The 10,427-nt window shown below is 61.0% G+C and overlaps 1 protein-coding gene across 1 annotated transcript; it reads right to left on the bottom strand.

Moving 5' to 3' along the window:
- Positions 1–2,244: 2,244 nt before the first annotated feature.
- Positions 2,245–8,316, bottom strand: MAPK15 (mitogen-activated protein kinase 15). Its single transcript, XM_030795145.1, has 14 exons — positions 8,218–8,316; positions 6,869–6,967; positions 6,586–6,615; positions 6,362–6,452; positions 5,770–5,900; positions 5,519–5,682; positions 5,192–5,331; positions 4,391–4,448; positions 3,840–3,977; positions 3,575–3,680; positions 3,271–3,451; positions 3,028–3,152; positions 2,822–2,950; positions 2,245–2,634 (listed from the first exon to the last, which is right to left on the bottom strand). Exons 1-14 carry the CDS (start codon positions 8,281–8,283, stop codon positions 2,458–2,460), a joined length of 1,635 nt encoding a protein of 544 aa, XP_030651005.1. The 5' UTR covers positions 8,284–8,316; the 3' UTR covers positions 2,245–2,457.
- Between the last annotated feature and the right edge of the window lie 2,111 nt (positions 8,317–10,427).

The following is a 10,427-nucleotide window of genomic DNA, read 5'->3' as shown; positions in this document are numbered from 1 at the left end:
ACCTGTGGCCCCAGCCTCATGAGCACCCCCTGCACAGGCCCAGCCCAAGCCAGGCGCTAGAAGGGCTGGTTGTGGAGTGCTTATCCTTGCCAGGTATGGGGCCAGGTGAGGGCAGGGGACAAGGTGCAGCTGAGGCCGAGCCCAGCTAGGTCCTGGGCACCCCTGCAGGTGGGAGTGGTCCTTGTCCTGGTATCCAGCAGACACCCCCTGCTCCCCACCAGCCCCGTTCTCAGGTCCTTTCCTCTTTAACACCAAGAATCTGTCCAGGGTTCCTGGCTTATCTTGTATCTCTTTTCACCCCTAGAGAGGAATTGCAGTTGACTCAGAATGACACATTTTGGCACCACGTGTGTAGAAAGCCCCCACTGTTAGACGCTAGCCTCTTGAAATTCATGTTTCTGTATTCTCCTATTTCTTTTCAAAAACTAACTTTTTTTTAGTGTAATAAATCTTAAGAGGGAACTGAGTTAAGAAACAAGGCAGCAGTTCTGCCTCCAGAGACTGGGAAAGGAAGGGAAGTGACCCCACTTTCACTGCTGGACAGCCCACGGGTCACTAAAGCCACCGCCCAAGTAGGGATGACAGCAGGGACTTCTGGCCAGGTGGAAAAGGTGCCTGGAAGCGGGATGCGCCTGAGCATCTCTTGGCCATGATGTTCTTGTGGGCACGTTTGTCTTGGTGCTGCCTGGGGTGTCGCTGAGCGGACAGGCTCTCCAGCTGGAGCCCATGGAGAGGCCAGAGGCTGGCAGCCCTGCCTGGGCCTTCGAAGCCTCCTGCCTGCACCCTCCACCTCTTCTAAACTATGATGTGGCACATTTCGGTGTTAATAAAACAACACACAAAATATTCTAGCACGTTCCCCAGTGTGTATAATCGCTCAGTTATATCCTGCAGCCTTTAACCATGTGGCCTCCCGGATTTCCCCTGTGGACCCACCACCCATCCCTGTGGGGGGCACTAAAGATCCCCCAGCTCCACTTCCAAGGCCCACCTGGCCCCTCCACCTTCACGCTGCTCTCCTGTCCCTGTCCCCGATGCCCCCTGTGCAGGCACACTCCTGGGTGCCCACCTGTGATTCCCCACTCAGCAGCCCCACCACACACTGCCCAGCCTGAGGCCAAGCCTCCAACCCCACAGCCCCCTGGCCTCTGCAGTGTCCTCTCCCACAGCCTCTCTGTCCTGCTTGTTCAGCACCCTGGGCCTGCGCCTTGGGCTGTTGAAGCTCAACAAGCAGCTCCCTGGGCAGCCCCCTCAGGAAACAAGCCCCAGGGCTGGGTCTCTGACTGGCTCACCACTTCTTCGGGCCCTCCTGCTCTCTCCTTCGCCTCCTCCAACCGTCTCCCAAGCCCAGCCTCCCTGTCTGAGTCTCTTGCAGGTGCCTGGCCCAGCACCAGGGCAGCGCCAGCTCCCACCTTCTGCTCAGCTCCCCCACCCACATCTTGTCCTTCCCCGCCCTCCCCCCTGGTGGCAATGGCTTCCACAACGCAGCAGCGCCCCTCTCCTGGCAGCCCAACCCCCCCACCGACAGCACAGGCCGCGCCCTTCAGACTGTGAGCTCCTCCAGCCTGTGAGCTTTCCAGCTGCCTCCCTGTGTTCCAACCGCAACCCATGGGCAGGTGCAGCTGAGGACACCTGGCACCCTAGGACACAGCTCTGTGCCCACAGGGCCCCTTTGATCTCTGCAGCCCTGCACAGCCCTGGCCTGAACTCACACCAGGGACTTTGCCTGGGGGTGACAAGAGGAGGTAACCCTGACCTCACAAGATGTCTGTCTTCCACCCTCACCTACGGAGACCCGAAGACAGATCAGGCGCAGTGGCTGTACTAGGGGGCGCAAGCTGCAGCCCTGACAGCAGGAGGAGGGGTGGGGCTTCCCCCTTTTCTCTCCCCTTCTCTCTCCCCTTCTCTCCTCTGGCTCAGAGTCACAAACATGGCCATGGGGTGACCCTAGGTCCCTAACCCACAGGACCAGCCTGGGGGGCAGCCTGGACCCTGAAGCCACAGCAGGTAGGGAAATGATGGACAAAGGACAAGAAGCTGCCCCGGGCAAACCTAGAGGGAAAAGCCCAGCGCTGGGTGTGCAGTGGGTGGGGGCCTCTAGGCGGGCGGCACTGGGCTCTGAGGTGGAGGTTTCAGGACGGGGGTGGTGGGGTCCTTAGAGAAGTGGAGGCTCCAGGAAAGGGGTTGGAGCCCCCAGCTAGTGGATGCTGTGACCTCAGAGGGGAGGTGAGGAACGATGGCTGCTTAGGTTTGGGGCAGACATGACTTTATTGGAGGAAGTCAGTGGGGCTGGGGCAGGGCCCTCATCTGCTCCCCCGAGGAGACCCAGGCAAGCTCCCTGGAACTTCAATGTGGCCAGGCAAAGCAGGGAGGGCTAAGGGGTGCAGGAGACTGGGGAGGGGTCTGGGGAAGGGGCTGGGGCAGGAACAGGGGTCCAAGTGAAGGGAGTAGGGCAGCTCACACGTGGTGCCTCTCCAGCAGGGGCAGGTGACCCAGTGCCGAGTGGCAGACAGTCCCGTAGGCTTGGGAGTAGCCTCCAAGCAAAGCCCTGGCGGCCCCCTGGGCACCCTGCAAGGCAGAGGTGCTGAACATCCTCCGGCCGGGCCGGGCCTCCGGAGGAAGCCGGGGAGGGACCTGTGTACAGTTGAGGGTTCCATAAAGGGGGTGTCAGAGGAGGTGCAGTGGAGGGGAGGCCTTGAGGTCCTTGAGAGATTTGAACTGGACATTGGAGGGACAATGGGAAGGATGGGGAAGGGAGGGAAAAGGAGAGGGAAAGGGGAAAGGAGGATGAGGGGAGGGGGGCAGACTGGGCCGGGCTCACCTGTTTTGCGCTGGCCACCCTCACCGCACCGCCCCCGTTCCAGTCACCCCGGATCAGGGCCTGGTTGGCCACCTGAGCCGCAGCCTGGGAGGTCAGGGAGGGCGCAGCTCCCCTCCCGCTTGGCTTCACCTGGGAAGGGCCATGTCACAGGGTCACTGAAAGGTGCAAGGAAGGGTCCCTCCTGTGCCCACTCCACCATGACTTACCAGCGAGAGTGTCAAGGGGGGCGCTTCCTTCGCCCCAGGGGGCCTTTCCCCATTCCCTAGGAGTGCAGTTTGGAGCAGGGGAGTGGAGTTCTGCCTGGGAATGTTCTTGGCTGCACGGGGGGACTCTGTGGGGTCAGAAGGTCAACCCCAGGGTCAGGAACCCAGTGCTGTGCATGGCTGGCAGCCACAGGCAGAAGGGGCCCGGGCCGTGCCCCGCGTGGGCAGCCAGCAAAGATCACACACCGTGCTCGGGGGGCTCATGGCCCAGGCTACTCTGCAGCCTGGGTCTGGGACCCTGCACAGGTGTCCCAGAAGGCAGCTGAGGGTCGGCTCTGGGTTTGTGCAGGTGTGCCTGGCACGGGGAGACACCCTCCGGGCCCAACTCTCTCGAGGTGCCGCTGCTGCCTCCACGCTCCAGGATCATCTGCGGGAGGGGAAGGGTGCTCAGAGGTCACAGCCTGGGCATGGGGCGTCTGGGGGTCTCTGACATAGGAGGCAGCCTCCAGGGTGCGGTAGACGGGATGATGGGGGTGGAGAGCCGGAGCACCTGATAGATGCGGCTGCGGTACTCAGGCGCAGAGAGCTGGACCCCTTCGCGTGCCCGGAGCCGCGCATCTCCCTTTCGTGCCCACTCATCGCTGGGGCAGTGGAACCTGCAGGGAGCCAGAGAGGTGGGGCCCAGGCTGCGGCCAAGGGAGCCCCTCAAGCTGTCATAGCAGGGTCCCTGCTGCGGGGGCTCTCCCTCGTGGGCTGGCTCTCTCCTGCCCCCACCTCGGTCCCTCAGCACTTGGGGGACTCTCTCCCACCCTCACCTCTGCACGTAGGGGTGCTGCAGTGCCTGGGTCGCGCTTAACCGCTTGTCCGGGGCGAACACCAGGAGTCTCCTAAGGAGGTCCAAGGCCTCTGGGGAGGTGTCTGGCGGTAGGAGGGCATCCAGCATCTGTCGTGGCCTGTGGGCTGCCGTGTGACATCTCCAGGGCCCGACCCAAGGGCCTCTCCTCAGATCCATGTTCATGGCTGGGGGCTCAGCTTCCAAACTGGGGCCCACCCTGCTGTCCTGTCTAGGTAGACGCCCCTGTGCCTGACCTGCAGGCAGTCTGGGCCCCTGCAGAGTGGAGAGACCCCTGCGGCCCCCTGGTGCCCTCCTCCCCACGCCCTGGCACAGCTCCTCTGGGCCACCCTCTAGGAGCACCAAGGGCTCCTGCTTTCAGAGTGGCCAACAGTTGTTGGGTTTGGGACTGCCATCTTGAAAACAGGCGGAATCTGAACTGGTACAAACTGGCCCCAGTAACCTTGCAGGAAGGTGGCCTGGCTCCCTTGAGACAGGCCACCCTCTCACCCTCACCGAAGTGCCCCTACTCACCGGGACCCCAGGTGGTGCAGCACAGAGGTACGGCAGCCTGAGCCGAGAGCCAGGAGGTCTGGGGCAGCAGAAGGTGGTGTGACCCAGGCAGGCCTGGTCGGCTGGGGCGGCTCAGGGCATCTGGGGCCAGCCATCTCTTCCAGCCCCAGGGAGCACAGCCTCTCTACAGGGTTTCTGCTGTCTGTCAGGGCTCAGACACCCCATCACCAGGGCGTGCCACCCAGCCTGTGCACGGGAGCACCCGCACACGACCCCTGCCCCACACTCTGGCACCTGGCCCTGGGGCGTGCTCACACAGGTGGATGCTGGCGCCCACCTCCACGGACCAGGAGGCTCCACCCAGACAATTAGGTGTGCCTGGCGGTGCAGCTCCCTCTTGCCCCCACCCTCAAGAGTGACCCCCATGGCCCCTCTACCACTGCCTTCCTCCACCGCTTCCCTCAGCACCTGAATCTCTCCTGCGCAGCTGTCTCTGCACACCCCAGCTCCCGGCACAGTGACAGTCCCTGCCCCTGCTACCCGAATCCCTTGGGGACCTTGTCCAGCCTGCTGGCCCCTTCATGGTCACTGCTTGGCTCTCATGGTGACTGTGCCAGGGGCTGCCTGACCACACCCGCCCCCAGCAGCTCCTCCTGGGCCTCCATCACCAGTTGGTCTTCCTGGGCTCCTGCCCCATCCTCATGATCCTCCTTCCCTGTCCCTCCTCTCAGCACAGTCCTAGCCTGTGAGCTGCTGTCTCCCCACAGCTGTGCTGTCTGACCCGCAGCATTCCCGGTGCCCAGCCCCAGCAGCTTGCCTCACCCTCCTCGGATGGTGGCGGGATGGTGTCCAGGATCAGCTCCAGCTGGTGGAGGGTGGACGTGCCTGGGAACAGGGGCCTCCCCCGCAGCATCTCCCCCAGGATACAGCCCAGACTCCACATGTCCACCCCAAGGGTGTATCTGGGGCAGGAAGGGGTGTAGGCATGGCGAGCCCCAGCGGCAGAGGTGGGGGTGGGGTTGCTAGGGGGGTGAATGGGGGAACACTTGTGGACCAAGGCAGGGTAGGAGTACAGGAGGCCTGGGAGCCCTGGCTGGGCGGGAGGGCAGCAGGGAGGTAGAGGGCAGGTTGGGGGTGTCTCGCTGTTACCGGTGCGAAGAGAGCAGCACCTCCGGAGCTCGGTACCAGCGTGTGGCCACGTACTCTGTCAAGGGCTGGTCCTCGGGCCCCTCGGGGAGGTCGCCCAGGGAGCGGGCCAGGCCAAAGTCACACAGCTTCACTATGCAGTTGGCATCCAGGAGCACATTGGACGGCTGCAGAGAGGAGGCAGGCTGAGGCCCCGGGGCTGGGTGGGGCCGGGAGCCGGACCACATGGCATAGCGGGGGCAGGGGAACCTCACCTTCTGGTCCCGGTGCACGACGTGCCCCGAGTGGAGGAACCGGGTGGCCCGCAGGAGCTGGTAAAAGATGGAGCGCACGTGGACGTCCTGCAGCAGCCCGCCCTTCCGGATGACTGCATTCAGGTCAGTGTCTGTGGAGAGGGTGGGCACTGCAGTCGGGGGTGTGGGGGTCGGGGGGACAACCTGGGGGGAGTGGGAGAGGGGCACCTGGCAGGTCTGTCCCAGTTTGAACCAGCCCATGACCTGGCCGCCCCGCTCCTCCATCCCGCGCACTGTCTGTGGGCACAGCCGTGGGGCCTGCGGGAGTTTTAACACTGTATTTCATGTTGCCTTTGTTTCATAAAATGAGAGGAAAAAGGAGAACGCAACTGCAAGCTGTGGTGGGAGCCGGAGCCTGGGGCAGGTGGGGCGAAGGGGGTTGCTGCTGGCTCTGGAGGCTGACACTGGTCAGCTGTCTGTCCCTGAGTCCAGGGTACACGGTGAGGGAGCAAGCCACGGTGGGCCGGCCGCAGAGGGACATGTAGAGGGACACGCAAAGGGCGTCAGGACAGGACAGAGGTGGGGCTGGGGCGCAGGCCGGGGCCTCACTCACCCATAAACTCAAACACCAGGTAAATGTCCCTGTCGTTCTCTGCCCAGATCACGTCAAAGAGGCTGATGATGTTGGGATGGACCCCAAACTCCTGGGGAGAGAGTCGGAGGCAGCTGGAAGGCCAGGAGGGGCTGTGCTCTGGGGGCCACGAAGCGGTTTCTCCCCTGTCTGGAGAGATCTGTACCTGGGGAAGGGGGTTGGGCTGGAGGGCCCAGGTCACTCACCTGGAGAAGCGTGATTTCCCGGAATGTTCTCTGAAGAGACAGAAACACAGGTGTGTGGGCGGGTGGAGCAAGAAGGAAGCCTGTGTCCTGAGAGGACCCAAAGGAGCTGATGTCTGTCACCCAGTGCCCACCAGACCAGGCGTGGCAAGGGGGCAGTGTTCCGAGACAGGCCAGAACATCTGCTGTGACTGGGCTCCAGCTCCCACCTGAGCTTCCAGGCACCAGGGCAAGGGGCTGCCCTCGCAGCCCCCATCCTCTCCCATGCTTCTCCCCACACACTCACCTGGGCATCTGTCTTATCCCTAAAAGCATCAAAGATTTTCTTGATGGCCACGACCTCACCAGTCCTCCGGTCCACTGCCTTCCACACAACGCCATAGGCCTGGGAAGGAGTGCCGTCACACAGGGCCAGCCCCTTTCCCCCCATCCCCTGCCCACCCAGATTGTCCCTACAGACATGAGGCTCCTCCTTCCCATCCTGGGTCCCGAGAGGGGATGGGAGTGTGGGCTCCTGCAACTGCAGGCTGCCCTAGACTCCGACATCTTTGGAGGAGGGGAGGTAGAGGGAAGGGAGGGTGAGAGCTGGCGAGGCCCTGGAGGAAAGGAGGCCACAGAGGGGAGCGTCTGGGCAGGAAATGAAGCTCGGGGATGCCCTACCATCCTTCCAGCTGCCCAGGCGCTCTCCCTCCCTTTCTCTCACACCCCATCCACCCCCAATCCCGTTGGCCCCACCTTCAGATTCCTCCAGAATCTAGCTCCTGCCACCGTCTCTTCTGCCCCCACCCTGGTCCCAGCCTCTGGCATCTCTTGTTGGGTGGCTACGCTAATCCCTTAACTCATCTCCCTCTGCCACTCCCGTGCACACCCACGGTGGGTCCTCAGCACACGGGTGGGCCTTGTAAAGTGACACCAGCAGCTGCTACGGCTACCAGCCTCAGCAACAGTAAAAGCCGAAGTCTTGGAAGTTCCCCAAAGCCCCCACACGACCGGACCCTCAGGACTCCCCTGTCTCTCTCCATCTCCTATCCAGTCGCACATACACCACCCTGCTGGGCCTACGCACTTACCGTCTGCACTGCCTGGAAGGCTCTTCCCCCCCTCCCCCATGGCACCCTCGAACACCCCCCCCGCCCACGCACACACATACACACACAGGCTCACATGCTCACACACGCACACAGATACACAAGCCTCTGGCCTTCACTCTGCGCCCACCCCATAACCGCTCAGGCTCTTCTCGGGCCTCGCCCCTGTGCTCCTCAGCCTGGGGTCCACCCTTCCTTTCAGTGACCCAGGCGCGGGCCCAGCCTCCCCAGAGCGTCGTGTGCACCCGGGCAGCGGGCGACTGTGGGCGCGTGGGGAGTGGGGCGCCAGGATCTCTCTGCCTGAGGCCGCTGGGGGCCCTGGCCGTCACCTGCCTCCAGGAGCCAGGTTTCTGGGAGTCAGGATCGTGTTACCCCATGAGGAAACTGAGGCACGAAGGGGCTCCCGACCACCCCTCCCGCCTACGGAGCAGGCAGGACGCCAGTGTGTGACGGAACAGGCCTCCGAGGGGACGGCCACGCCCGGCAGGTCCACTCTCCGCAGATCTGCGGCGCCCTTCGGAGGGCGGACGCACCCCCAGGCACTCACCCCCTGCCCGAGCTGCCGCCTGAGTACGTATCTCCGGAGGATGCGGGGGTCCACTGCGGTGCACATGGCGGCCAGGACGCCCGCGGGGCCTTACTGTTGAGTCGGTTGCCGTGGGAACCGACGGCGGCCCGGCCCCGCCCCTCGGGGCGCGCCTCCCAACCTCTCTCCGCCCGCGGCAGGCCCCGGCTCCGCCCCACAGTGGGCCCCCCAACCTCCCCGCAGGCCCCTCCCCTCAATGCGCCCCGCCCACGTCCCCACCGGCCCCAGCCCCGCCCCACAGTGCGCCCCGCCCGCCTCCTCGCAGGACCACGCCCAGCCCAGTTGACTAAAGTAGAAATAAGAACAATCTGTTGTGGACTCTATAACTTGTAGAAGTAAAATGCATGACACCAATAGCAACAAGCGAAGGGGGATAATGGAAATACACATTTATACTATTACAAAATAACATATGAGAATATATATTGTAAGGTTCTTAAGTTACATGTGAAGTATTAATAGTATATTATTATTAGGGCGGGGCGCGGTGGTTCACGCCTGTAATCCCAACACTTTGGGAGGCCGAGGAGGGCGGATCACCCGAGGTCAGGAGTTCAAGACCAGCCTGGCCAACGTGGTGAAACCCCGTCTCCACTCAAAATACAAAAATTAGCCGGGCGTGGCTAATGTACTCAGGAGTTGGAGACCAGCTTCAGCAACATAAAACTTCATTTCTATAAAAAAAAAAAAAGGAAAATTAGCTGGGTGTGGTGACATGAGCCTGTTGTCCCAGCTACTTGGGAGGCTGAGGTAGAAGGATCGCTTGAGCCGGGAGGCAGAGGTTGCAGTGAGCCTGGATTGAGCCACTGCACTCCAGCCTGGGCGACAGAGCCAGACCCTGTCTCAAACAACAACCACAACAAACTGATTGCTCAAAAAGAATTCAGAAAAAGAAGGAAAAGGAACAAAGAATAGATAAGACCAGTAGAAAACAAACAGCAGGGCCGGGCGCGGTGGCTCACACCTGTAATCCCAGCACTTTGGGAGGCCGAGGCGGGTGGATCACGAGATCAGGAGATCGAGACCATCCTGGCCAACATGGTGAAACCCCGTCTCTATTAAAAATACAAAAAAATTAGCTGGGCGTGGTGGTGGGTGCCTATAGTCCCAGCTACTTGGGAGGCTGAGGCAGGAGAATCACTTGAACCCAGGAAGTGGAGGTTGCAGTGAGCCGAGATCGTGCCACTGAACTCCAGCCTGGGAACAGAGCAAGACTCCTTCTCAAAAAAAAAAAAAAAAAAAAAAAAAAAAAAAAAAAAAAAAAGGCTGGGCGTGGTGGCTCACGCCTCTAACCCCAGCACTCAGCACTTTGGCAGGCCGAGGCAGATGGATCACCTGAAGTTGGGAGTTTGAGACCAGCCTGGCCAATATGGTGAAACCCCGTCTCTACTAAAAATACAAAAATTAGCTGGGCATGGTGGCGTGCACCTGTAATCCCAGCTACTAGGGAGGCTGAGGCAGGAGAATCGCTTGAACCCAGGAGGCAGAGGCTGCAGTGAGCCGAGATTGCGCCACTGCACTCCAGCCTGGGCGACAGACTGAGACTCCGTCTAAAAAAAAAAAAAAAAAAAAAAGCAAGATGGCTGACTTAAAACTTACCATTTTATTTTTTATTATTTTTAATTAAAAAGTAAACTTTAATGTCGAAAATGCAAACTTGGGGAAGACAGAAAAGATCACACACAAGGCTGTCATTTCACACTGGGAAGGTTGCATAGCGGCCGGGCGGAGGCGCTCCTCACTTCCCAGACGATGGGCAGCCAAAGTGCTGGGACTACAGGAGTGAGCCACCGCGCCCCGTCCTTTTTTTTTTTTTTTTTTTTTGAGATGGAGTCTTGCTCTGTCGCCCAGGCTGGAGTGCAGTGGCGCCATCTCGGCTCACTGCCAACTCCACCTCCCAGGTTCACGCCATTCTCCTGCCTCAGCCTCCCAAGTAGCTGGGACTACAGGCACCTGCCACCACGCCTGGCTAATTTTTTGTATTTTTAGTGGAGATGGGGTTTCACCGTGTGAGCCAGGATGGTCTCGATTTTCTGACCTCGTGATCCACCCACCTCGGCCTCCCAAAGTGCTGGGATTACAGGCATGAGCCACCACACCTGATCTAGTTGGATTTTTAAAAATCTGTTATTATGTAGTTTCTCTTGGGGGCACTATTTCACCCAAGTCCA

This window comes from Nomascus leucogenys, chromosome 16 (assembly GCF_006542625.1).
Source record: "Nomascus leucogenys isolate Asia chromosome 16, Asia_NLE_v1, whole genome shotgun sequence".
Lineage (NCBI taxonomy): Eukaryota > Metazoa > Chordata > Mammalia > Primates > Hylobatidae > Nomascus > Nomascus leucogenys.
Note: the sequence above shows the minus strand (reverse complement) of the source record. Positions and strands in the feature narration are given on the sequence as shown.

Excerpts from the sequence above, each read along its gene's own strand:
- MAPK15 (XM_030795145.1), bottom strand. The coding sequence starts at position 8,283 with ATGTGCACCGCAGTGGACCCCCGCATCCTCCGGAGATACGTACTCAGG. Across the intron at positions 3,452-3,574 it reads ACCGCAGCCGCATCTATCAG|ATGATCCTGGAGCGTGGAGG; the intron begins GTGCTCCGGCTC and ends CCCCTCCCGCAG. Across the intron at positions 2,635-2,821 it reads GGGTGGCCAGCGCAAAACAG|GTCCCTCCCCGGCTTCCTCC; the intron begins GTGAGCCCGGCC and ends AACTGTACACAG.